Source organism: Lygodium microphyllum, chromosome 8, assembly GCF_053477565.2.
Source record: "Lygodium microphyllum isolate KBCC chromosome 8, Lygodium_microphyllum_v1.1.10, whole genome shotgun sequence".
Lineage (NCBI taxonomy): Eukaryota > Viridiplantae > Streptophyta > Polypodiopsida > Schizaeales > Lygodiaceae > Lygodium > Lygodium microphyllum.
This window is the reverse complement of record NC_141142.1, coordinates 23,890,651-23,918,602: the sequence shown is the minus strand read 5'-3', so window position 1 is coordinate 23,918,602 and position 27,952 is coordinate 23,890,651. Positions and strand designations below refer to the sequence as shown.

The following is a 27,952-nucleotide window of genomic DNA, read 5'->3' as shown; positions in this document are numbered from 1 at the left end:
GCAGCATATAACCTCTATAAATTGAGCAAATTAGTGCTCAATCCAAGCTCAAATCCATAGGCATACATTCCCATATGTATAGGCACCAATCGAGCATAACCGGGCATCAAATGCCAAGACCTGTAAGCATAAATTGAAGTAACAGGTGGCTGCCCTGTTTTGGATAGGTCTTGGACTATTCAAAACAGTCAATGACTGAGTTCCAAATGTGTCTCACATAAGAGGCATAACATCCATAAGTGATTCGGTATCAATAGACATCAGTAGAAGCATCACATAAGCCATAGGCATACAAATACATGCCGTCTCAGACCTGAAATCTATTGCAGAATATTCTGTCATTAGAATTTGGCAGATCCAACATCACCATCGCATCCGGAGAGTGCCAAAACCCCAACTTAGCTCTTACCTTGCCGAATCGGGTTCCGAATGCCCGAGATATGACAAAAAGAGTGATTTTTGAGCCATTTTTGCAAACAGGTGCAAATAAAACGTGAGCATGCTGCTGTACTTGAGGGGCCAAATTAGGGTGGGTAGGGGATAACAAAGAGCCCAATGAAGGCCTACACAAGCCTAGGACAATTCCAAGCAAGAGGTGAAGAGTTCAAGCTTCAATGATGGAAGCTATGGCTGCCTCTTCATGAAACCCTGTTGTTCATGTCAAAGAATGGCTGAGAATTGAGTGAGAAGCAAGCTCTCATACCTCGTGTAGATGCCGGGGAAGGCTGGGAAGCGCTTGCGAAGGACTTGCTCTAATACCAGTTGAAAGGGATGCAGGAGACGTGGGAGAGAAGAGCACACACAATGTAGGTGCTGTCAACAATGTTATGACACCCTTATTGCACTTTCATATATATATGAATAAAGAATTTGGGCAATCACTGTACACGGGCAGGCCCAAGGGCCTTTTACCCCAACAACTGTTGGTTACTTCTTGCTACTCTAGCTTATCATAACACTACCAAGGTTGAAAGCATATCCGCTAGTAGACCTTCTATCATATGGACAACCTGCCCAATCTACATCAGTATACCCCATGAGCTTTAAGTTCTTAGTACTCTCATAGTAGAGCACATAGTCTATTGTAGCCTTGTCATAGCACATGATTCTTCTCATTGCATCCAAGTAAGGTTTTCTAGGCTTCTACATGAATTGACTAATAAGTCCAATTGAGTAGTTGAGATCAAGCCTAGTAATGGTAAGATAGATGAGACTTCTTACCATCTATCTATACATAGTAATATCAAAAATTTTAGTTCTAATGTTAACATCTAGCTTAGTATTATGATCTAGCGGAGTATCCAAAGGTTTGCAATTTGTCATACCATATTTTTGCAACATCTCAAGTGCATACTATCTTTGCATCAGACAAAGTCCATGAGCTCAATTCACAACCTCAATGCTTAGAAAGAACTTCGACTCTCCAAGGCTTTGCATGTAAGTACTAATATGTACATGCCAGGTGCTCAAAGCCTATTTCAACCCATAAACTGCCATTTTCAGTTTGCATACATAGTTGTGATATAGTGACGTGCACATACCCCTTTCGATTGATCCATAAAATACTTTTTCTACCAAGTCTCCATTCAAAAATGCATTCTTAACATTCATTTGTTATAATTTCTAGCCCTTTATTGTAGCCAATGCAATAACTATCTTGATGGTCGCCATTTTAGCAATGGGGCTAACTTGGCTTTATATCTTTCAATGGTGCCATCTGACTTACACTTAACCTTACAAACCCATTTATAGCCTATTGACTTACAATCAAGTAGTGCTATTAATTCCCAATTCTAATTTTCAACTAGTGCATTCATCTCCTCATCCATTGTCTTATACCAATTTTTGTCCATGAGAACTTCACTAAATGTAGCAAGCTCTCTGTATTCCGTTACTTTTGTCATATATGTATAATTCTTTGTCGAAAATTCACTATATGTAAGCTTGTCAATAGGGTATCTCACCCTCTATGACCTTTTGAACTAAGGTGGGTTGCTTGACTCCCCTCTCTCATGAGCCAATACATATCTATTCTTCTTTTAACTCTAGGAGGATAACCGAATGGAATCCTAAATTCACTATCCACGTTGTCAACTGAGTCATATCCTGAAGCCAACATCCCAGGAGCATCATCAAGAACTTTCTCTTTGCCTTTGCCTTTTGCTTCATTTCAGTGGATGGTGATGCATGACTACATAACCTACCAGTCCAAGAAGAAACACTCAAAGATACATCACTTATAGGTACAAACATAGTAGTACCATGTTGCGGAATAGCAGTAGATATATGATTTGAAGACTGATGATTGGGAATGACAATAGAGGAACCATACCACAAAGCCAACTAATCATAGATGACATCTCTCCCAATTACAGTTTCCCATATAGATGGATCAAAGCATTTGTAAGCTTTTCACTCCTAAGCATAGCCAATAAACACACATTTTTGTGCCTTGGGATCCAACTTTTTCCTCTTCTCATCTAGAATCTGTACATATGCAATGCAACCAAGGACTTTAAGATGACTGATATCTGGTTTATGTCCATACAATTTTTGATAAGTTGTCATGTCATGAATCCCTACTATAGGAGTGCAGTTCAGCACATACATAACTGTCATTATAGCTTTAGCCCAATAATAAAGTGGCTTGTGCTTCTCATTTCACATCACTCTAGCAATGTCCATAAGAACCCAATTTTTCCTTTCTACCATTCTATTTTGCTGTGGATTGTAATGGCAAGTAAGCTATCTATAAATTCCATTCTTTCCCAAGAATCTATCAAACTCATTGGAGACATACTCGCCTCCACTATCAAATCTCAAATAAGAGATAGAATTGTCAAATTCCTTCTCAACCTACAATTGAAAATCTTTAAAAATAGCAAGTACTTCATCCTTGCTACTTCAAGATATACACCCATGTATATTTGCTGAAATCATCAATGAATGTGACATAATATTGGGCTCTACCAAGAGAACCATTATGGGTTGGTCTCCCTAGACATCTAAATGAACCCATTGCAATGGTCTAGAGCTATTCTGAACATGCTTCATGAATGGAAACCGAGACTACTTGTGGTGAGCAGATTGGATGATGTACGCTCACGTAGTGAATACCGGAAGGTCCCCAAGAACAAAAGAACTCTACTTTTTGCACAAAACTCAAGGTAAAAAGCACGCACGACATGAACAAGAGACCAATTGGGTGCAATCTCCCCCCATGCCTTGTGTGAGCGCTCCACAAAGCATGTATTTTATATATTAATCATCTTCAAGCTCAAATAATAGCCCAAATTACAAAATAGCAAGCTTTTAGCTTTTGAGTTTGCTTTAGCACAAAATAGAAATAAAGCTAGTGGGTGGTGCCCAAAGAGTCAGGCATACCCAATACAATGTCCAAGTACAAATAACATAATCGTGCGCCCATGCACATACAAAATAATAAATAAATATCCAACACCTCAATAAATAGGCATGACAAAATATAGGCGCCATGCCTAAGATATGCGCCCATCAAAATATAAGTGATAAATCGAATATTCGCTATCATTCAATGCTTTCCTCCGCCAACGCTGCTATCTCTACACATCAACTGAAGCATTCACAATCGTTAGTAAAATAATACAATTAAATCGACAAAAGTGAATACCTAGCAGTCTTCAGCTACATAAATAAATCAGCTGGTTAGAAATCAATCCTAACCTTAATTTATTACGAGTGCGCACTCTAAACTCATAAACGTTTATTAATTTAATATGCATTTTGCGGAATCACCCGCTATGGAATCACCCATGTACACACTAAATTAATGAAACGCCCGAAAAGGATAGGCGTCCCTATCAACTTCTCGCACAAAGAATCCACTTTGTGTATAAGCCCCGATCTGAACATATTGATTTCAGCGTAGTAATGCCCAAGTAATCCAGACATATACTTGCGCTTGTGTGTCGCTTCAGATACGTCTTCAAGCATGCGTAACTGGAGTAATGCATTCCAAAAGCGTTCGGTATACTGAGGAATAGGCTCACGATCTCTTTGCTGAAGAAGGTCCCATTGCTTTATGGCTTTTCATGGAATTGTGGAGGAAGGAAATTCTGCATAAACTTCTTCTTGAAATTCTCCCATGTAGTGGGACAATCTATACTCTTACGAACCATGATTCACAAAAGAGATGCTCTATCTACTAAGTGATTAGTGACACACTTGATTTTGTCTTTTTCTGCGTATGTTTCCTCATGAAAGTAATCATCAAACTGATTGATGAATGCAAGAACTGTTTTTCCCTCTCAAGTGCCATTGAAAGTACGAAGTTTGAAATTTCTTTTACTTATCTTTGTTTCCTTGCGGATGGATTGAGCTTCGAGAGTCACGTCGATGGTATGTCGAATAAGGTCTTTAGATTGTGGTTCCTCTTTGTCGATAGTCGATCTCTATAAATTAGCCAATTGAACTTGTAATGCTTGCCTAGCTCGTCGTTCTTCATCCAACTACATCATAATTAAGTCCAGCTTTTGCTCCATCGTAGGTTTAGGAAGATCGCCTTCAGCCATTAAATCATCCATATGTGATTTCGCCATCCTGCAAAACTTCAAAAGACCTCACACTCTCAAAATCCAATTAGCGGGATGAGCGTAGCTCAAGATCGGGTGTACAAGGCTTATATATTTTTGTGTGTGGCTTTCTCAATCTTCGTCTTTGGCTATTGCGGGATTTGTAAGCTTTGAAAATCTACGTTTTAATCTTTTGCACGTGTTGAAAATGGTTCAGCAAACCTGCATATGCGAACAATACCTTCCAATGAACAACTTTGCAGTTCGGAGTTTCTGCGCAGGAACAACCCTTCTATGAGTTTTGAACAGAAGTCAGTTTTGACTTCAGGTGACTTGTCTGACTTGCAGAGTTGCAGACTTATGTGACTTGCAGAGTACCAGAACTTGCAGAACTTGGTTGATTTAGCAGACTTGCAGAATTTGAACTTGGAGAACTTTGAAGACTTGCAAAACTTTTGTAGCTTGTGTGATTGGAAGCTTAGGAGACTTAACTTATAGCCTAGATGGATGAAAACGACGAATTTTGGGGGGGGGGACATTTTTTCAGCCCCGAAAATTCAACGAACATCCTTTGATACGCCGAATAAAAATCGTGAAGCTTTAAAGCTTCTTTAAGCTTTGTAAGCTTTGTATTAAGCTTTGAAAATTATGAAATTTTTGAAACTTATCTCTGTAACTCCATGACTTGTATGAGAGGATGTAGGAGTGGTCCTCCGTCGTTGCAGGCCGGTCCTTCGTGATCTGATGATGGAAATAGAGGTTCTTGATCACCAAGAATCCACCCGTATCGACCGTTCGCGATGAGATTGACCATAGAGCTCGATCGTTCCAGAAGCTCCGCCTTCGCACAAGATGGGTAGCGATTGGAAGCTCTTGATCTCAGCTTCGCTCTGATACCACTGGTGCGCAGATCGGATGTTGTACGCTCACGTAGTGAATGCCGGAAGGTCCCCAAGAACAAAAGAACTCTACTTTTTGCACAAAACTCAAGGTAAAAAGCATGCACAACATGAACAAGAGACCAATTGGGTGCAATCTCCCCCCATGCCTTGTGTGAGCGCTCCACAAAGCATGTATTTTATATATTAATCATCTTCAAGCTCAAATAATAGCCCAAATTACAAAATAGCAAGCTTTTAGCTTTTGAGTTTACTTTAGCACAAAATAGAAATAAAGCTAGTGGGCAGTGCCCAAATAGTCAGGCATACCCAATACAATGTCCAAGTACAAATAACATAATCGTGCGCCCATGCGCATACAAAATAATAAATAAATATCCAACGCCTCAATAAATAGGCGCGACAAAATATAGGCACCATGCCTAAGATATGCACCCATCAAAATATAAGTGATAAATCGAATATTCGCTATCCTTCAATGCCTTCCTCTGCCACTGCTGCTATCTCTACACATCAACTGAAGCATTCACAATCGTTAGTAAAATAATATAATTAAACCGACAAAAGTAAATACCTAGCAGTCTTCAGCTACATAAATAAATCAATTGGTTAGAAATCAATCCTAACCTTAATTTATTACGAGTGCGCACTCTAAACTCATAAACGTTTATTAATTTAATATGCATTTTGCGGAATCACCCGCTATGGAATAACCCATGTACACACTAAATTAATGAAACGCCCGAAAAGGATAGGCGTCCCCATCAACTTCTCGCACAAAGAATCCACTTTGTGTATGAGCCCCGGTCATCAAAGTTTATGGAATCCACCGTAAAACCTCACGGAATCTACTGTGGCACGGAATCCACCGTGAAATATGCCTCCTGGCATCAACTTGCCAAACTAACATGTATCACAAATATGACCTAAATCTAAGTAAGCAAACTTTGGCAAGCTAGCTGCTTCTTTTACATAGTATGTAGCCTTCAGACATTGACATGTCCAATGCACTTATGCTAAATATACCCTATCCATGTGCAAAAATAGTTGGTTTTAGTTGTGGAATACTAGCATCTAGGGTAATCATACGACCATGTCTTCTGCCTCTAGCTATAAGCTTACAACCATTTCCAAAATCCTCATTAAAACAACCATGTTTATTGAACTAAACTTGCAAATTCTACTCTGCCATTTGCCCAACCGAGTAGCAAAGGAACATGTAGGACATCATACGAATTCTTCTTTTGACCATCATGTATAACCAAAGGAACTACACCCTTATGCTCATGTTATGCTGTGTATCATCACCTGTATAGACATAACCATGTCTATCAGGAATCATCTCAGTAAACCATTCTCCATGTAGAGTCATGTGATTGGAGGCCCTTGAGTCAATGTACCATACGTCATCTGACTTATGGTCCTTAGTGGCATTGTTGTGAACATAGGTCATAGTAAACAATCTGTCAACACTATCATCATTAACATGGCTAGATAAAGCATAATGACCTTGTTGCTTGCCTCTTGTTTTCTGATTTGCTTGTTTCTTCCACCAATCCTTAGCAATATGCCCATATTTACCACAGTAGTGACTGTCCTTGTCCTTATTGGACTACTCATTCGTATTTTGAGATTGCCATGAACCTCTCCCTCTAGAGTTGGATCTCCCCCTTTCTTGGAAGTATCCACCACCTCTAGTATTCTATACATGTTGATTATTCACATTCTAATATGCATTATGGTTAGTCCCTCTACCATGAGAGGACCCTCTACCACTACTACCATGGCCTCTTTGATTTCATCTCTACCCTTTCAGCTACTCGAGCTAGTAGCTAACCCAAACTTAACCTCTTCATGAACAAGTAATGACACCAACTCATTGAAATCAAGCATCTCTTGCCGCATTGATATATATGTAGCAAACAACTTATGCTCATGTTCAAGATCATTCAAAGTAACTACAACCAAGTCTTCATCCTCTACTTCAGCTTCAAGAGAAGCTAACTGATTAGCAATGGTCTTGATTTCCATGACATAGTCATGTATTGATGTTCTCTTCTATCCATAGTATTAAACTTTTGTTTCAACTAAATTTTTCACGCACTAATAGAAGTGCCATAATAACACATCAAGATGTCCCATGCATCTTTCATGACTTGCGATTCATGATTTGCATGATTGTTGTATCTGAAATACATAGTGAGAGCCAATGCAAGATTCAGTGAGCTTGTTTAAGCCAAGCACGATGTGTTCTTTGCTGCTCAGTGTAATTGAATTTTTTTGTGGAAGCTTTAGTTCATTGCATCACTTGTAACAAGATCCTAGTATCCTTTCCCAATCAAGAAGTTGTCCATGCAAAATTTCCATATTGCATAGTTGTTGTTGTCCCCATAGACAATCTGAGTGATGTTGTATGACCCTCCTACACTTGCCATGTTTGCATTTACAAGTATTTACTACAATATCCAAGTTATTTGAGCTCTCAATGCATGACTCCTTGCACACCAAGATGACTTTTCACTAACAAAATGCTTGCATAACATTCAAATAACACTTGTGCATGAACCATCTACTTTGCATCTGGTTCAATTTAGCTCAATTCAACCAAATAACATACATTAGTACTTTAGTTAGAGTCCCCAAAATTTTATTCAAGTAGCATAAGCATGTAGCTTGCCAAATAAGACATTTTCAGTCCTATAGCGACAACAATAATATCTCTACAACAATAACCAATGTATTTCAACTCAACAACTTCTCAAAACTTCTTAGAACATCAACCATATTATTTGGAGTCAAACCATATCCATAGAGGCATCAACCTCCCTCAAACAATACCTAAGCTCTCAACTTACCACCCAATAGACATCCCTTTGCCTTTAGTGCCTATCTTCAGTAGCTTTTATTGAATCAATTGGCGTCCCCAACTCCAATCTATGCAGCTCCATCTAATAACATGGCTCTAGAAGATGTAAGGGGATTCTTGTCCAAGGCTAAAAACACAATGCACTATTTTAGTGACAAGTGGTAGCAATTAGTCACCTCTTTCAACAATATGATGTAGTGCCTAAGGCCCTACTCATCTTTGGAAGCTTAGTCATTGTGGTCTCATGAGGTTCAATTCATTCTCAACATTGCCCTTGTGATCCCTAACAAACAAATCTTGTGGAAAAACTTCTCCAGCATGCCTCACCACACAAGTGAGGAATAGTTGGCCCATTTTAGCTTGATAACTATCTAGATATCCTAAGGTACACCCACTACCTTGTCCATTTGCGATTTTTTGAGCTACTCCTACCTCTTCACTAAAGCCCTAATCTTAATTTCCTCATCCCTCACCCCACTGCCATCTCTTCTCTCACTCCTTGTAGAAATCAGTACTACACAACACACTCAATTGTCTGGCGACTTCAACTCTACCTTCCCCTTTATTTGCGATGCCTAGCACCACCTCCTTGTCTTTACTCCTCCAATGCATTATGAATATGGGGCTATTTATAGTGGATCAATGAGTGGTTCCCCTCTACCTCCCCCCCACCAACATCTTTACCTAAAGAATAAAGAATAAAGAAAAAGAACATGCCATCACTACATCGCACCTAAGGTCCCAAAGCCCGATGATGTCTAATGACATTGGCTCCATCATCATTAGAGAGAGAGAGAGAGAGAGAGAGAGAGAGAGAGAGAGAGAGAGAGAGAGAGAGAGAGAGAGAGAGAGAGAGAGAGAGAGAGAGAGAGAGAGAGAGAGAGAGAGAGAGAGAGAGAGAGAGAGAGAGAGAGATGGCTATCTAAAATAATTTCCAACACATAGAAGCCTCTAAAGTGCTTCTATTGATGGTGGTGATTATGGGACTTGGGCTAAAGATTGATTGTTATCCTAACAATACCCCATCCAATATCCCAAATTCAATGTATAAAGACATGCCACAATAAGTTTGCAATTAATTGTCATTTCAATATGGTTGGCATGTGAAGAAGATCTATTAACTAAAAGTCAAAGAACATGTAGGAATTAAATGCACAAGTTTTTTGGACATTTGAAATAGAGATAATTAGGGAAAATCATCTTAAGTGTCAAAAGTTCCTAACACAAATTGTGGGTAAACACAAATGCCTTCTCAAGGCAAGTGAAAAAGAGTTTGAAACCTTCTTGAAGGGTGATCGTGTTCCTTTAAAGGTGATGAGGATGTGCTACAAAGAGAGTGTAGAACTAAAGCTTGAATGTAAACTTTGCACTACAAGTCAACGAGGGGTATATCCTTTCCCTTTTAAAAATAACTAGCGTTATTACCTTTAGATCTCTTCACAAAAATTGTAATTGTGTTGCATAGGGGTTGTGGGGGTAAATGGAAGATCAAGAAAGCCAACATACATCATTGGTCGCATAGGGAGGGGCTATGGGAGGGAGGATAAATTTCATCAGGCTTGGTGTTACACAACCATTTTTGATTGACTTTTTAGCATGTAGAGACAAAAAGGTCTATTTTCCATTCATTAGCACTTCTATAACCTTGTTATTCCCCTTGATGAAGGGTTTTGAGTTGTGCCATGCTAGGATGAGGAGGGATATCATATGATTTAGCGATGCAAATGTTGCATAGGGGTTGCCCTAGCATGAGAAAATGCCAATTGAAACCCCAACATTTTAGATGGCTATAAATGGCATGCTTAGGATGGTTAAACATGACGATGTTTTCGGATTTAATAGCCCTTTTAAGATGAAGATAACACGTACTTTTTCATGAGGGCAAATGATGATGTTTTCAGATTCAATAGCCCCTTACTTTTTCATGGAGGTGAAGAGGGATATCTGAAAGGTAGGGAAACCCACTCTCTCGACTCCTTCGTGCAATTGAATGCGAGTAGGGCTATCCTATTACCCCTCCTCCACTATAGCTAGATGTGACTAGACAACTTTTAACAAGGTAAGTCGGGGAGGGTCCAAGGGGGGGGGGGGGGGAGGGGTGGAGAAGGGAGTAGGTAGAGATAACAACATTCACCATAGTAGTCTTCGACATCTATGTATGAGTAGTGAGGGTCTGGGAGGCGGGGGGAGGGGTGGAGAAGGGAGTAGGTAGAGATAACAACATTCATCATAGTATTGTCTCCAACATTTATGTATGAGAAGTGAGGTTTAACTCCACTCCATCCACTTGCACTTGGTGCAACTTGGCCATTTATGATTTCAATAGCCTTGGAGAGTAAAACCTTGGGTTCAATTTCTAGCCACCTAGTTGGATTTGAGTGTGGGTTGAGTATTACAAGATCGGTGCCACCAATCTACTCGTGTCTAGAAGTCATTCCCCCACCCCGGAGAGCCCGCAATGGAACCTGCCCGAAGTGGTATTATCATGATCTACAAAAGAAGGACGTGTGTCAAACCCAAATATTCCCTCTTTGGTCGTAATATCTATGATCTGTCGGTTTCTCTCTTTCCAGCTCTCTCCTCTCACACACGCACACGCCCACACACGCACATGCTATACTATGCAGGGTCGCCTTTATTCAAGGTTGGCATCAAGTCTTGTGTGTCCTCTTCCTCGTTGTCAGCATCACCATCTCCCGACCTCGCCTCATTTCTGCAAAACTCGCCTGCCTCCTCCCATCGCTGCGCCTTCTCTCGTGTACCATCATCGACCCTGCTTGCCCCGACCTTTCTTCTTCCCGAAAATGCAGGTATGGTTGTTTTCTATATCGCTTTTGTCTTTTCTAATACAGGCCAGACTTACAAATGCTGAACACAGAGAAGATTGTGTTTACTGAATGAAACCCTTGCTCATTCCAATTAAGAAGGATTAATTTGACTCATCGATGGCGGTTGTCTGAATACAGCACATTTAATTAATTGAGCATTCTTTGCATCAAAGTACGCTTTCTCTTGTTCTCCCCGTTTTATAATTCATTCATTATCTCAGCCCCCTTTCCTAGGAGTGTGTACGTCTTTTCTGAAATAAGGTGGTCTACTTCTCTTCTGAAGACATACAACCTCTCTGTTCCAGAAATGAGTTTTGTAACTATGTAGCTCTCTGCCAATGCCACAGTTTTACATGGATAATAATTAAACTCCTTCTGAGAACAGAGGGAATAGAAGGTGTATAGACTCTAGAGCTTTGAGACAATCAAAACCTGACTTATAGGAAGCTAGTGCACAACAACAAACTTTTGCCCTCGCTGCCTTGCACTTGTATCAACAAACTTTTCTCCTGTTGTCTCGGACATGGAGGTGATAAAACCTTACCTTGAGGAACTCACGTGGGTTTTCCTTGGCTACTAATCGGCCACAATGCTCAAGTATGTGGATTATTGGAGCAAGCTTATTGAGTCTCAAAAGCCCACACCAAATACGAGGAAGACATGAGATATGTTGTGAGAGTTTTTGGGAGCCCGATAATGAGATAATTTAGTGAGCTCTGTGAAGATGAGAGCTTATAAAGTGCCAACTTATCGAATAACAAATGAATGCTCGCACAAAGGCCTCCCAATTGCATTTTCAACCAACCAAGCACCCAAGTTACAAAACACAATACAATGCAAGGGTGATGCAATTGTGGCATGCTATGTCATCACTAGAGTATTGGGGCTTTCACTTAGTGTGTGTTTTTTAAGAATGTAAAGGTAGAATCGCAAGGACAAAAGATAAGGGAGTCCTTGCCAAAGAACTCAAAAAAAAAAAGAAGAGAGACTTTTATACACAAAGTGAAGCAACCCCCTTGCAACATTGTGCCAATACCAGAGGAGGAGGAGCAAGTCCATGTGAGAGTGCACAATGGAAAGAGAGAAGAGAACATGGAGGGGAGACAAAAGAGAGAATGTAGGAGAGAGAAGGAACAATGTGATTGCAAGGTGCAAGGTTGCAATAGTTAGTCCCAACACGTATCTCTATGCATTAGTGTGGGTGCTAGATGGTAACAGGGGGATGAGAGAATGATGAGGTTTGGTTGATCACGAAGGATCAATGATGGATAATTAGAGTGGGAGGGTAGGCCATCTATATATAGGCAAAGAAGTGGCAAAACCCTAAAAATGGCCAAAAGTGCCCAAATAGAAATGCACTAAAGTTCCTCCATGTAAAGTGTCTAAAACACATAAAATGATAGACAAATACATTGTCAAAGCTTGTAATGTCCTTGTTTGAGTCAGACTGAGACTCATATGCAAGAGATGACTACGTGTTGAGCTAAAACACGCTTTTCAATTGATTAGCATTCTTAAACAACCCCAAAATACACTTCATTAATGAAAAATCCTAAAAAGGGGAGTGGTTCGATAGAGTTTCAGTGGTCTCCCAAAAACCCTAATTCTTTGGGCCACCCTTCAACATCTATAAATAGACAAGTTGCCCCCATTCAGCCCATCCCGTCTGTGCAGGTTTCTCACCCTCGAGCGCAGATTTCAGCCATTAGCCCACACACATGTGGCTGTCTAGTCCAAGCGATTGTTGCCACACCTTTCCTTTGCTGTGTTTGCACCTCTAGTGTGTAGGTGACAACTGGCAGCCCATCTCCCTCATTAGGCGACTTTTTGCTGCTGCGTTTGGATCTCTTTATCACCTGGTGGCAGCTGGCGACTGTATCTACAGCTTGCATTTAGTGTCTTCTCTCTAGGCGACAACTTCCTCAGGCGTGACAGCTCCTTATTAGGCGACAGCTGCCGGCCCTCTTCCACACCTGTCCAACTTGCGTTTGGTGCTCCAAGTCCTGACACTTGTGTTTGTTGCATCCTCTCCATCATCCTACACTCAAACTGGTGGTCATAGACTTGGGATCTGTCTCCGATGGATGTCACTCTTCGACACTTTCCTCTGTCCTTGAGTATCTGTACACTTACATTCATTTACAGTATTCATTCACTTTAGAGTTGCGTTCTTCTCTCCCTTCCTTTGTTTGTGTTTGAGTTTCTGAGTTTGAGTTTTGAGTTTTGTGTTTAGGGTGTGAGTTTTTCTTTCTATGTCTGTGCCTATCTCTTTTGTGTTTTTGTCACGGTCATAGATTCTGTGTTTCCTCAATACAAACCCTAGTAGTTTTCTTCACACACACAAGAAACCCGACTGCTAACACCCCCCCTTAGATCTCGATGTGGCAGAAGGCCAAAGAAGATGCGGCTCCGAGGGTGGTAGGAATAGTGCCAATATCGATAAAGACCATCGATGAAGAAAGCTAGCCAAGGAGCAAAACCCCCTCTCCAGATAAAAATCCTGATCAAATGAAAGGCCACCAAAGGGCAAGGGAAATGGAGAGGCCTTGAATGGATCACTCTTTGAAATTCCAGTCGGGAATGGGTGAGCCAAGGCGGTAACCCAACTATGAGACGATAGCGAGAAACTATCAAAGGTGCCATAAGCTAACATAGAAACAACAAAGACCAAGGGATAAGTGGCAGGGGATGGTGGATCGATGATGAAGAAAAGAGGTTGCTACATAATGGAAGGGCCCAAAGTAGATTGGAAACCTTGAAGAAATTCCTCACGATTGTGGAGAGTCCCCTTTGAAACATAAGGAGTTGGGAAATCCATAGTTGCATCACCAATATTGTCTTCCTTTGAAAGGGATAGGAGGTACAAGGGGAAACACCAGAGAAGATGGTGGATGATGGGATGGAACTTGTGGGATAAATGATGCACAATCAGGAACAAGTGCGGCAATAGAAAGTTGCCTCGGAGGGTCCTGCACAATGAAAGGGGAATGGAGCATAGATAGCCCCCCCTCTCGCCAACCTATCACAAAAGTGGCTCCTGTAGAAGAATCCTTAACAAAAATGGCTAGCTTGGTAAAGACAACGTGGGTCCCGAGTCTAGGAAGGCCATAAACTGAGAGGAGACGATAATAGAGACAAGTTGCCAATACCACTAGTAGGCACCGAAGAGATGTCACTAGTAGTTATTATTCCCTTTGATTGACAAAGGTCCTATAACAAATCACCTTGGGGAGTTATATGACTCGATGCGCCATTGTAAATGAGCCAAGACTGCTCAAAGGACGAGATAGGAGAAGAAGGATCCTCCACTTGATAAATGTGTAGAAACACGGACTTAGTGGTAATAGTGGGTGACAAAGACGAGGTAGATGAAGGCTTTGATGTAGATCCACCCTTCACTCTTGGATGAAGGTGAGGGTATATTCTCTAGGACTTCTCCTTGAGGTGTGAGATCCTCCCACAATTGAGGACACGTGGGATATCCCCTATGCTTCCCCACAAAATTTGTATTAGAGTTGAAAGACGACCCCAACTTCCACAAGAATCCGTCTCACTGTGATGAGCATCCTGCTCAAGCACCAATGGGACTAGCTGCTCCCAAGTAAGAGTCTCTTGGCTATGAGAAGTGAGAAAACTGGTCTAGAACACATCATATGTCAATGAGACAAAAGATGTGAGAGAAGTGTCATAGCAATATCCTCTGAAGAAATGTCTCTACGAAGGAATGCGAAGCTCCTCCTTCATGTGGATGTGATCCCTCATCATAGGGAAATCTACGACCGAAAGTTATCGTAGCTTCTATTAGAGCTTGATATTCCTTGGACAGGCGGTGCAGCAGGTATAGTTGGCAGTCCACATGGCAGCTGGCGTCACCAGGCAACAGGGTGGAGTCACATGTCAGGTCGGTCAGCAGGCTGTACTGTGCAGTCGGACAGTTCTTTTGTCCAATCAACTGCATTTAATGCAGCTGACGTGCATTTTCTGGTGTATTTTTTGTGGCCTATTTATTGGCTTTGGATTTCACATTCTTTTACGGTTGTGCTCTCAGTTTTCAGGCTTAGACCGTGGAGACTGTCCTTGGGGTTCTTGGAGAGCGAGATCTTCGAGGTGGAGACATATGCAAACATTCTCTTTGCACCTGTGTATATATTTGCATCCTTATATAGCATTCTTTATTGTAGATTTTCTGCATCTCTCTCTCTCTCTCTCTCCTCTTATTTCACTCTTTGTCGTGGTCATATGCTTCCGCACTACTTCACTTTGACATGGTATCAGAGCTTTGAAGGATTAGACCCCACTTGAAGAGGAGATTTCAGCGTGACACAAGGCTGCGTTTTCAGCATTCAAGGGCGCTCGAGCAAGAGGGCTACAGATTAGAACAAGGTTGAGGCGAGTGTGGGCATGTGAGAAAGAAGATTTGCTGAAGTTGATACTGGTTTTTACTGTTAGAGAAGGAAGAAGGCTGTGTTTTGGGCCTTCCAAGTGCAGATTTTACCTTTTCATCGCCTCCGATACGTGAAGAAGGAATGGGACAAGCAGCAAAGAGCCCTAGCAGGTTGCATTCACACAGTCAGAGGGGGCTGCTTTTTGTGTTTTGTGTGGGCATTGTAGGTGAAGATGTCTTCTGAGGCCAAGATAGAGTTTCAAGCGATCATGGACCGGAAGGTGCCCGTGGTACCGGCTCTTCCATTAGATCAAAAGCTTGATGGCAAGAATTACCGCATCTGGTGGGTCATGATGGTTGCCATTTTGGAGTCCTATGATTTGGCCGAGCTTGTTACGAAAGCTATTCATCGTGCTTCTTCGTGAGACGAGTGCCGACTCTCTTCCAGTGATTAGGTGGAGTTGGCAAAGGGTCAGGCATATTGGGACAAACTCAACGCTCACATCTACTCGTTTTTATTTCTCTCATGCACTATAGCTGTTCTCTCTCATATTAAGCATTTGATGGTGGCCTGGGGGATATGGCTGGAGCTTGATCAGATGTACCATCGTATGACTGTCATAAAATGAGTTTCTTTGGAAGTGCAGATGAGGACTACGAGTGCCAACAAGTCATCTTCTATGTGGGAGTATATTAACAAGCTGAGGCACCTTCAGATGCAGGTGCAAAACGTAGGGAAGATGATCACTTTTGAAGACACGGCGATAACTCTTCTTTCACAGTTACCGCCCCATTCGAGTGGTTTTTATTCTGCCTTGATTGCTTCAGGGCTGTTTGAAACTCTTTGGTGGGAAGAGTTAGTTTCTATGGTCTTGGGCCAAGAGGAGCAGTTAAAAGGGACTAATGCTTCTAAATTTGAGGCCTTGGTTGCTCTGTCCTCTCAGATGAAGGGGAAGGACCAAAAGGAGGAGGACAAATCTAAGGACAAGGAAAAGAAGTCCACTTGTCACATTTGTGGCAAGACAGGTCACTAGCAGAAGGATTGCCCCGACAAGGAGAAGAAGGACAAGGAGGAGGAGGAGAAATCTTCAAAGGATTTCGGAGCGGTGGTTGCTCCCTCATGAGTTGCTTTCCTCCACTTGGCCTCCACTTGGAGGTGGTTAAGGAATCGACCCTGACGACTTTTGATGCTGCGTTGACAGCCCCATTCACTTGGGAGTGGATTGTTGACAGTGGTAGCTCACGACACATGATTCCTTCTTCAACAACAGGTGTTGCTCATTTGTGGCCTTTGCATGGCTAGATTCTCATTGTTGATAGTTTGTCTATTGCTGTTTAGGGATGGGTCCACACACATCTTATTCCAGATGGGCGAGGTGGTGCCTATACATTTACGGCGCTTTATGTGTCGGCCTTGGGATACCATCTCCTTTTGGTGCACTAAGAGTGGTCATTTTGACAACAGTTGAAAAGACTTTCCGAAAGTCAACCCCCTCTTTCTGCGTATAGCCCTTAGCCACAAGCCTGGCTTTGTATTTGGGTTTACTATCCACACACTTGATTTTGTAGACCCATTTGTTAGAAATAGCTTTTCTATTTTGGGCAATGGAACCAAATCCCATGTATCATTCTGATACAATGACTTCATTTCTTCTTGCATAGCTAACTCCCACCTTTTCTTTAAAGAACTCGCATGATAATGCCTCTTTAAATGTGAGAGGCTTACCCTCATCTGTGAGTAAAATGTTGCAGTTAAGTGCTGACCAAAATGCGAGTTTGGAGTGAGCAGAGATAGAGCAGAGAGCTTAGAGAATCGTGTTAGAGCGTACCAGTGTGTTGCACGGTGCACAAAGAATAAAAATGTATTTATATGTTAGGGTACAAGTAAAGGGTGTATTCACACCTGTAAGTTTATACACGCAGGAGTTTACACCCGAAGGGGCTTTACACCCAACAACCTCCCACTTAAAGGCCCAAAGTGGTGCCTGTAAATTATCCAACTCCCACTAATCAAATGCAATGCTCATGTTGAGCCTTTGCTAGACTTTTAGTGAGAATATGTGCAAGATTATCTTGGGTTTTGACCTTAGTCAGTGTGACAAGGCCATCATCCAAGACTTGTGGAATGAAATGATGCCGAACATCTGTGTGTTTGGTACAGGCATGAAACATGGCATTTTTTTAAGTGGAGAGTGCACAACGAGAGTGCGAGATAGAAGTGAGAGCAGCAGTGTTGAGAGTAAGAGAGAGTGAATGCAGAGATAAGTTTACCAGATTGTGATGGTACACAAAGAATAAAAGAATGTATTTATATGTTAGGGTACAATAAGGGTGTGTTCACACCCATATATCTTTATACACGGAGACGAAGGGACTTTACATCCAACAACCTCCTACTTCGGAGACGAAGGGACTTTACATCCAACAACCTCCTACTTAAAGGCCCGAAGTGGTACCTTTAAGCTAACCAACTCCCACTAAACGGATGCGATACTCATGTTGAGGCTTTGCCTTAGTGAGAACATCTACAGGGTTATCTTAGGTTTTGATCTTAGTCAGTGTGACTAGACCATCATCCAAGACCTGTCGAATAAAGTGGTACCTAACATCTGTGTGTTTTGTACGTGCATGGAACATGGCATTCTTAGCCAGGCATATTGCACTCTGGCTATCACAACCAAGCATTGGAGCACGTGAAGAAAGACCAAAATCCTTGACCAAACAGCCAAGCCAAATAGCTTTTTTAGAAGCTTTTGTGGCTGAAATATATTCAGCCTCTGTAGTACTCAGTGCCACAATTTTCTATAACCTTGAATACCAAGAGATAGCCTCACCAGGCAATGTACATATATACCCACTAGTATATTTCCTAGTGTTAAGATCTCCTACCATATCCGAATCACAGAATCCCTGTAACTCTAGTGTACCCTTTCCATAACATATGCACTTTTCTTGTGTACCTTTTAAGTATCTAAAGATACATTTCACTGCTTCCCAATGTGGCTTGCCAAGGTTAGACATGAATCTACTAACAACTCCCACTGCATGAGCAATGTCAGGGCGAGTTGCAACCATGGCATACATCAAAGATCCACAAGCTGATGCATAAGGTATGCCCTTCATAGCACTAGTAACTGCATCATCCTTTGGGCAATCGGCTTTGCTAAGTTTTATATGTGGCGGTAAAGGCACACCAAGAGGTTTAGCGTCAGCCATATGAAACCTGTCAAGTACTTTGCTAATGTACTTGTCCTATGAGAGAAACAACAAGTGCTGCCCTCTCACTTTTAATGCGCATGCCCAAAATGTGTTCAGTTGCCCCCAAATCTTTCATTGAGAAGGCTGAACCTAGTTGCTTTTTAAGAGCATTCAAAGTACTCTTATGCTTTCTTGCAATCAGCATGCTTTCTTGCAATCAGCATGCCATCCACATATAAGACCAGCATAATAAGGTTTCCATCATTATTCTTTTTAGTGTATAAGCAGTGATTTGCATGACTGTGTTTAAATCCATGGCTGAGCATGAAGGTATCAAACTTTTTGTACCACTGTCTAGGGGCTTGTTTCAGCCCATATAAGCTGTGTTTGAGCTCACAAACCAAATGCTCTTTGCCTAGAATTTCAAAGCCTTCGGGCTATTTCATGTACAGCTCTTCATCCAGGTCACCATGAAGAAAAGTAGTCTTCAGATCCATCTGATTCAACTCTAAATCCAAGAATGCAGTGAGAGCAAACAAAACACGGAGTGTAGTCATCTTCACCACTAATGAAAAGGCCTCCTGGAAGTCTATGCCTTCCTTCTGTGTATAACCCTTCGCAACCAACCGTGCCTTGTCCTTGGGCTTTCCATCAATACATTTCACCTTGTAAACCCATTTATTAGGGATAGCTTTCCTATCCTTGGGCAAAGATACAAGCTCCCATGTGTTATTTGCATACAGAGAGTTCATCTCTTCTTGCATAGCAAGCTCCCACATTCTCTTGTTTTCACATGACTGTGCCCCTCTCTAAATGTCAGAGGCTCACCTTCATCAGTCAACAAAATGCAGTCCAAAGATGGTTGAAACCTTTGTGGCTGCCTTTTGACACATGTAGACCTTCTTACCCAATGATCTGTATTGTCAAGCACTGGGTCTACATCCTCAGGTATGTGCATACCATCACCTGGTGATTGATTTTCAGCATTTCCTTGCTGCTGTAACCTGTTTTCAGCATGTTCTTCTTGCTGTCCTATTCCATCCTGTGCATCTATTTGCTGTCCATTATCTTTTGGCTGTAGCACAATAGGTTGTTGCTCATTTTCAGCATCAAAAGGCACAAAATCTTCAGCTAATGGCTGCTGAATGGCTGGCTGTTCATGCTGAAATTTGGCCTTCTTTTTGTCAAGGTCACCATGCGTAGCAATTTTCAGCAACTGTTCCTCATTAAATACTACGTCTTGGCTGCGTACCATCTTCTTGCCCTAAGGAAGCCAAACTCTATAACCCATCTCTCCCTCATCTCCATATCCCATGAAGATGCCCTTGATGGATTTCATGTCTAGTTTGGTCCTCTGATCTACAGGTACATGCACAAAGGCATCACAACCAAAGACACACAAATGATCATATGAAGCGGATTTGCCAGACCAAACCTCTTCAGGAATGCCATTTTCCAATGCATGATTGGGAGAGCGATTGCATACATGAACTGCAGTTTTAAGAGCTTCTCCCCAGAACTGTTGTGGGAGATTAGTTGTGGACAACATGCATCTAACTCTCTCACAAAGTGTGCGATTAAGTCTTTCAGCCATGCCATTTGATGCAGAATTATAAGGGGCTGTTAACTCCCTTTTAATACCATGCATCTCACAAAACCTTTTGAACTCATTAGAGACATACTCACTCCTATTATCCGTTCTTATAGCTTTCAACTTAGCCCTTTCCGTGTGGTAACAAAAGCATGAAACCTTTTAAAAGCATCCAACGCTTCCTTTTTGCTCTTTAACACATACATCCATGACTTTCTACTGAAATGATCAATAAAAGTAACAAAGTACCGTGTACCCCCATATGAATTAACAGGCATAGTGCACACATCAGAGTGTACTAAATCAAGAGCATTGGACTTCTTTTATGACACCAGAGTAATAAGGAGAATTTACATGTTTTCCATATATGTAATTATTACAAAATTCGAGACTAGAGTCTTTTACATCAAATCTCCCTAAAGAGGAGAGAACCTGAAGGCCTTTTGGCTTATATAGCCAAGTCTTTTGTGGCAAAGTTCCATCTGTGAGTGGACTTCAGCCACAGCCAAGAACTTGCAAGGTAATTCTTTACAATGCAAATAATACAAAGTCCCCCTTTTGCTGCCTTTAACAATCGGCATGGTCCTTTGTGGACCTTCCGAGATCCAACACCAAAGGTAGTGAAATACCCTCTTGCATCAAGCTGTCCAACTGACAATAGACTTTTCTTTATGCTAGGTACATATCTAACATTATGCAAAATCAGCTCTTGGCCATTTTCAAGAGCCAAGTGAATGGTATCTACATCCTCTGTCTCATATGCATAGTTGTTGCCCAAGTAAACCTTGCCTAGGCAACCTACAGTGTATTCAAAAAATGACTCCAAAGAGGGAGTAACATGAAAGGTGGCATTGCTGTCCACTATCCATGATTGTGACAGCCCATCATGAGCTGAAAGTAAGGCATCAATTACCTCTTTTTTGGTGATATGCATATCACCCGTTGCTTTCATAATATCTGCATCATTACATGAGTCTACTACAAGTATCTCTTCAGTGTCACGAAGCTCTTCAATGATCACACTTGACGCAACATTTGCCTTTGCTACTTCTTTTGAGGAAGAGCTGTCATCATCTTTCTTGTCATCCTTCTTTTTCTTACCGTGTTGTTTCTTTCCTTCTTGCTTTCTCTTTAAGTATCGGCAATCGGGCTTTTTATGCCCTTTACTCCCACATTGATAGCAAGTAACATCTTGCTGTTTGCCCTTACTTTTACTCCTACTTTTTCCTTTATTTGCTGCATTATCCCTCTTTTCTGACGTGCCTCTAAGGTGATAGGTTGAGCCACTGCTTTCACCATTGGATTTTCTTTTGATCTCCTCATTGAGAATAGAGCCCCTAACACCATCAAAGGTTAAAGCATGGTTGTTGCTAAGTGAAACAACCAAAGACTCCCAGTGTTACATTAATAAGGTAAATTACGGGAAACAGGCGCGAGGGATGACCGTCCGGGGGCCTTGGGCATCCGAATGGGGTTTAGGGGAGCCTAGAATTAAAGAGAGTCCAAGAATAGTAGGACTCACCAAGAGTTGACGGTTGGCAATCGGATCTCGATGGGAGTTGCCAGCAATTATCTAGGCAAGGTTGGGAGGAGAAACGTATCTCGTGCCTCTGTCTCGAATCGCTTTGAGTTTGTATTCATCTTTGTCCATTGTATCAGTTATCATACTGAATCGCCCATTGTAACACGCTACACTGGTATCAGAGCAGGTGTTGGATCCTCCTTCCATCAGAGTAGGCGTTGGATCCTCCTTCTTCAGAGCCATCGGGTCCTCCTTTCTTCAGAGCCGCCATGTCCTGCTTCCGTTTACGCGTGAAGCTTTCTTTCTGGCACCCACACGATACATCATACGAAATTTGGCGTGAAGTCGTTACCCGACACATCACCCGTTATCCAGCGTGAAGACGGTGTCCCATACGCTTTACGCCCGTATTCTGGACACGATTGACTTCGTGAGGCGCAACAAATAAAAAAAACGGCACTATACTATCTAGCGTCTCTGTGACCAGCTCCGGCTGCAGGTTACTGTCGAGCGACTGCAGAATAGTCGTATGACAAGTACAGTTTGGGCAGAGAACGAATTCAGGGAAGCAGTATAGATGGTTCACGTGACCATTAAGAAGGGGTATATTTAATCCTCTCCTTACTAGGTGTTTCTGCCAATAAGCTTCATTTCCAGCTTGACTGGCTCAGTTTGGGAAAGACAAATTATCCCTCACTCTTCGGGGTTATTATTATAAGCCAGCAACAATTGCCCTGTCACTATAACCAAGGAAGTACTTTACTTTGTACGCAAATTTCTTATATTTGCTTTCCAATCCAGTATATTAATGGAAGAGAAAGGGAAAGAGGGAGTAATTGAGGATTCTAGTTCTGGGGACCACCCTATGGTAGATTCCCATGAAACAGAGATACAAGAAGAACAGTGGGAAGAATTTTTTGCCACACGAGAACAATTTGATGATCTAACTGCTCGTGTGCAAGCACAGGGGGTTCAAATGGAATTTTTAACTCAAACACTCACCGAAATAAAATCTCAATTAACTTTATTACTAGAAAGGGATAAAAATAAGATAGAAACCTCGGATATTCCATTTTCATCGAAAGATTTGGATGTGACTATGCGAGGTCCTAAGGAACCCTACCACAAGTTGAGGGATAATCCAATTTTAAAAAATATGAAACCCCCTCAGTTTCACAGGGAGGAAAAAGATAGAAATAAAGACACTATCTTTAGTTTTCTCCAAAAATGGGAAGATTTGCACAAACTTAAAAATACTCCACCACATCTCCAAGCATTGGAGGCCATTTTAACTTTGGGGCCGAAGGCATATAAATGGTGGTGAACTTTAAAGGAGGCAAATAAAATACCTGAAACTTGGGCTCAATTTGAATCGGTCTTTTTGAAAGAATTCCTTCCTGAAAATGAAATGGAAAGAAATTGGGAAGATTGGGATTATGTCAGACAAAAGGGAAGACCCCTGTTGACATATGTGGAGGAATATCGTGAGATAATCCTCAAATTGGAAGGAATAGATGAATTTCAAAAGACAAGAGGATTCATTAGGGGACTAGATAAGGCCTGTAAAAAGAAGTAAAAAGGAGTTCACCTAAGACGCTTGAAGAGGCAATTAAATTTGCATTAATCAATGAAGATAGTACCCATCCAAGAAAATGCTATTTTTTAAGAGCAAGAAACAACCTTTTGAAAAGAAACAATATGTAAGGCCAAAGTTAAGTCCAGATGACTTTGATAAGGCCAAAAAAGAAAAGTTGTGTTTCAATTGCCTATTCTCTAACCATGCTGCGTGGAATTGCCCTCAAAGAAAAAAGGGGGAAGATAAAGGAAAGGATAAGGACAAGGGCAAGGGAAAAGAAAAACAAATCCATGTAGTGCAGACTCTAGAATTAAAGGGGCATGAAAGGTATAAATCTTTAGAGGTTTTGCACAAGGATGTACAACACTGGTATTGTATGTCAACTTCTATGTGGCAGCCTACCTTTGGGCCACATGATTTAGTTAGAGTGCATGGATTGATAGCTGGAAAGAGGGTTAGAGTCATGATTGATGAATGTGCTACCCACAATTTCATAAATTATGCACTTGTCAAAAAATTGAAACTTCCCCAACAAAAGAGTGGGCATCAATATGTTGTTCGTATGATGCAAGGTTAAGATAATAAAATATGGGATACAATGGTATCCAATTTGGAAATTGAGATCCAAGGATATAAAGATAAACTTGATTTCCAAATTATGAATATGGAAAGAGCCGATATTGCTTTAGGGAGGGAGTGGCTATGGAGATTGGAATCATCCTTAAAACGTAGTTATCATCATAATACACTGGAATTTGAAAGGGATAGTAAGACTTTTGTGATTCAAGGTGAACATGGAAGTATCTGATAATCCTTTGTTGTGTTCCACTGAGGTTTAGAAGCTGATAAAGAAGGAAGCTTGTGAGATATATATGTTATGGTCTCTTCCTGTACAAAACACTTTTACTTTCTGTAATATAAAGCAACAATTTTCTTATGTTTGTGAGTTGAATGTAAATAATGAATTAAGTGGTTTGTTAGATGAATTTAAAGATGTGTTTACTTCTGATTTACCAAGTGGCCTTTCACCAGATAGGGGTGATTTAAATCACCCAATTGACACAAATAAGTATACACACCCTATTTCTAAACCACCTTATAAGTTAAGTGAAACACAGCACCAAGAATTTGAAAGACAAATTAAGGATTAGCTTGATAAAGGGTTTATACAACCGAGTAATTCACCTTAGGCTTCACCAATTTTATTGGTAAAGAAAAACGATGGTTCTATGCGACTTTGTGTTGATTATAGAGCATTTAATAAGATAACGGTGAAGAATAAAATTTTTATGCCCAGAATGGAAGATCTTTTTGATCACTTACAAGAGGCAAAATTCTTCACAAAGATAGATTTAAGATCAGGCTATCACCAAGTAAGAATTAAGGCACAAGATATTCCTAAGACAGCATTTCGTACTAGATACGGGCATTATGATTTTTTGGTGATGCCTTTTGGCCTCACTAATGCACCGGCTACCTTTATGAAGCTGATGAAGTGTGTTACGGCCCTATCTGGGACATTTTGTAGTAGTCTTCTTGGATGATATCTTGATCTTTAGTAAATCAAGAAAAGAACATTTGGAACACTTACAATTGGTATTAAAACTATTAAGAACACATTCCCTTTATGCAAAGAAAACTAAATGTGAATTCTTCGCACAAGAGGTCAAATATTTGGGGCATATTATCTCGAAAGAGGGAATCAAGATGGATCTAGAAAAAGTAAGGGCAATTATTGAATGGCCATCTCCAAGGAACCTGGAAGAGCTGCAGATCTTCCTAGGTTTATCTAGATTTTATTGTAGATTCATTTGAGATTATGCCAAAATAGCTGTTCCAATGACAAACCAACTTAAAGGGAAAGGGAAGAGCTTTAATTGGGGAACAAACCAAAATGAAAGTTTTCAAAAACTTAAGGTAGCTATTGCTACAGCTCCAGTACTATTAATTGTGGATCCCAATAAACCATTTGTGGTTGAAGCCGATGCTAGTGATAAGGCGATAGGTGCGGTCTTATTACAAGAAGGTCGACCCGTTGCTTTTGAAAGCAAGAAATTAGACCGTGCAAAACAGAATGATTCTGTTTATGAGAGGGAGCTGTATGCAATAGTACATGCAATGAAGAAATGGAGGCACTATCTGTACGGTGTCAAACTTTTGATCTTGTCGGATCATGAAAGCATTAAGTGGCTTAATGACTAATCGGATCTACAAGGGCGTAAAGCCAGATGGGCCGAACTCCTCCAAGAGTTTGACTATGAGATAAGGTATAGAAAAGGGAAGTATAATATAGTGGCTGATGCACTCAGCAGAATGCCTATCATAAATGAATTGAGTTTTACTCAGTTCACTTCTGATTTGCTTGAATCCTTAAAAGGGAAATGCCAGGTTGATCCGGCATATTCCAACATATGGGAAGCAATAGAAAATGGGGATCCAAATGGAAGGGCCTCCACTGAGGAAGGAATATCAGAGGATGTTCAACAAGGAAATGGAGCATCAGGGGTTGCTCAAACCGGATTCAAGTGGAAGAATTTTACCATTGATAATGGTTATTTACTCTACAAGGGTAGGGAATGTGTCCCGAAAGATAAAGAAATAAGGCGCCAGATACTCTTTGAGTGTCCTGATACCCCTAGCGTGGGACATCCAGGAGTTAATAAGACTTATAGTCTTATTAAAAGGCAGTTCTATTGGCCTGGAATGAATAAGGACGTCCTTGACTATGTGGTTAAATGTAATAAATGCCAGGTTAATAAAGTTGAAAGTTTGAAAATGGGAGGACTTATCCATCCATTAGAGATTCCTTTGGGAAAATGGGAGAGTATCTCCATGGATTTTATTGTTGCATTACCCAGAACACAGAGGGGGACATGACTCTGTGTGGGTGATTGTGGATAGGTTAACCAAAATGGCTAGGTTTATTCCAACTTCAACAGATGTTAAAACACCTGAATTAGCTAGATTGTTTGTAGAGAACATATACCGATTGTATGGGCTTCCGGCAAATATAGTTTCTGATCGGGATAGAAAATTTGATAGTCAATTTTGGCGTGCGGTATTTAGGAAGTTGGATACTAAACTTAGCATGAGTACGGCGGACCACCCGTAAACTGATGGGCAAACTGAAAGGGTTAACCAAATCCTTGAAGATATGCTCAGGGCATATGTAAGTAAAAGGTAAACTAATTGGGAAGAGTATTTACCGATAGTAGAGTTTGCATATAATAGTGCCAAGCACCCTTCCACTGGATATAGTCCATTTTTGTTAATTTATGGGTTTCAGCCCAGAGCTCCTCATGCAGTAGGACTGCATAAGGAAAAGGTTTAGGCAGCCAAGGATTTTTTGGAGGATATGAATAGTATGCTAAAATTTGCTTAAGAAAATATTAAGAAAGCTCAAAATCAAGCTAGAGCTTATGTAAATCCTCACCGAAGAGACATCTCCTTTGAAGAAGGAGAATTGGCCTATCTGAAAGTGCCTGAACAAACTAAAACCATGAAAACAGGACAATGTTTAAAGCTTTCACCTAGGTATTGTGGTCCTTTCACAATACTTAAAAAGGTGGGAGAACAGGCTTATAAGCTCCAACTACCTGCTGGTAGTAAAATACATCCAGTTTTTCATGTAAGTCAAGGAAGAAGCTGGGTGATTTGGATAATCTAATCTTAAATGATAACATTGAGGAGTTATTAGACGACCAATCTAATCCACATGAACCAGAAAGAATATTAAATGTTTGTAACAGACGAACAAGGAATACTATTTATCAAGAATGTTTGGTCAAATGGAAAGATTGTTCAGAAGAAAGCTCAACATGGGAGCGAGTAAGTACCTTAAGGAAAAGGTTTCCCAATTTATAGTTAGACCTTCCAAGTATCGTTTTCGAGGACAAAACCGATTCTTAAGGGGAAGGAAATGTTACATTAATAAGGTAAATTACGGGAAACAGGCGCGAGGGATGACCGTCCGGGAGCCTTGGGCACCCGAATGGGATTTAAGGGAGCCTAGAATTAAAGAGAGTCCAAGAATAGTAGGACTCACCAAGAGTTGACGGCTGGCAATCGGATCATGATGGGAGTTGCCAGCAATTATCTAGGCAAGGTTGGGAGGAGAAACGTATCTCGTGCCTCTGTCTCGAATCGCTCGGAGTTTGTATTCATCTGTGTCCATCATATCAGTTATCACATTGAATCGCCCATCGTAACACGCTACACCTAGCTATTAGGCAAAGTTATCAACAAGAAAATAACCTTTAATTTATCATCGAAGGCCGGCAAACTAGAGTCATGTAACTGACTCAAAATCCCTGTGAAAGTACTCAAATGCTCAGTTGTTGGCTTAGACTCATCCAACTCCATGTTCACAAGCTTGCGCATAAGATGCACTTGATTCACTAGAGTTGTATTTTCATAAGTGTCCTCTAACTTTTTCCATATAGCATAACCTGTATCAATACGCTTAATGTCTATAAGTACATCATTAGACACGGCCATCTTAATGTATGCAATGGCCTTCTTTTTGAGTCTAGCCCAAT

The 27,952-nt window shown here is 41.0% G+C and overlaps 1 protein-coding gene across 1 annotated transcript in view; it reads left to right on the top strand.

Moving 5' to 3' along the window:
- Positions 1–10,841: 10,841 nt before the first annotated feature.
- The window catches only part of LOC148032063 (protein-L-isoaspartate O-methyltransferase-like), a 33,636-nt gene continuing 16,525 nt past the window's right edge, over positions 10,842–27,952 (top strand). Inside the window, exon 1 of the mRNA XM_087682690.1 lies at positions 10,842–11,125. Coding sequence (XP_087538816.1) covers positions 10,862–11,125 — 264 coding nt within the window. The 5' untranslated portion in view covers positions 10,842–10,861. The remainder of the gene's footprint in view (positions 11,126–27,952) is intronic.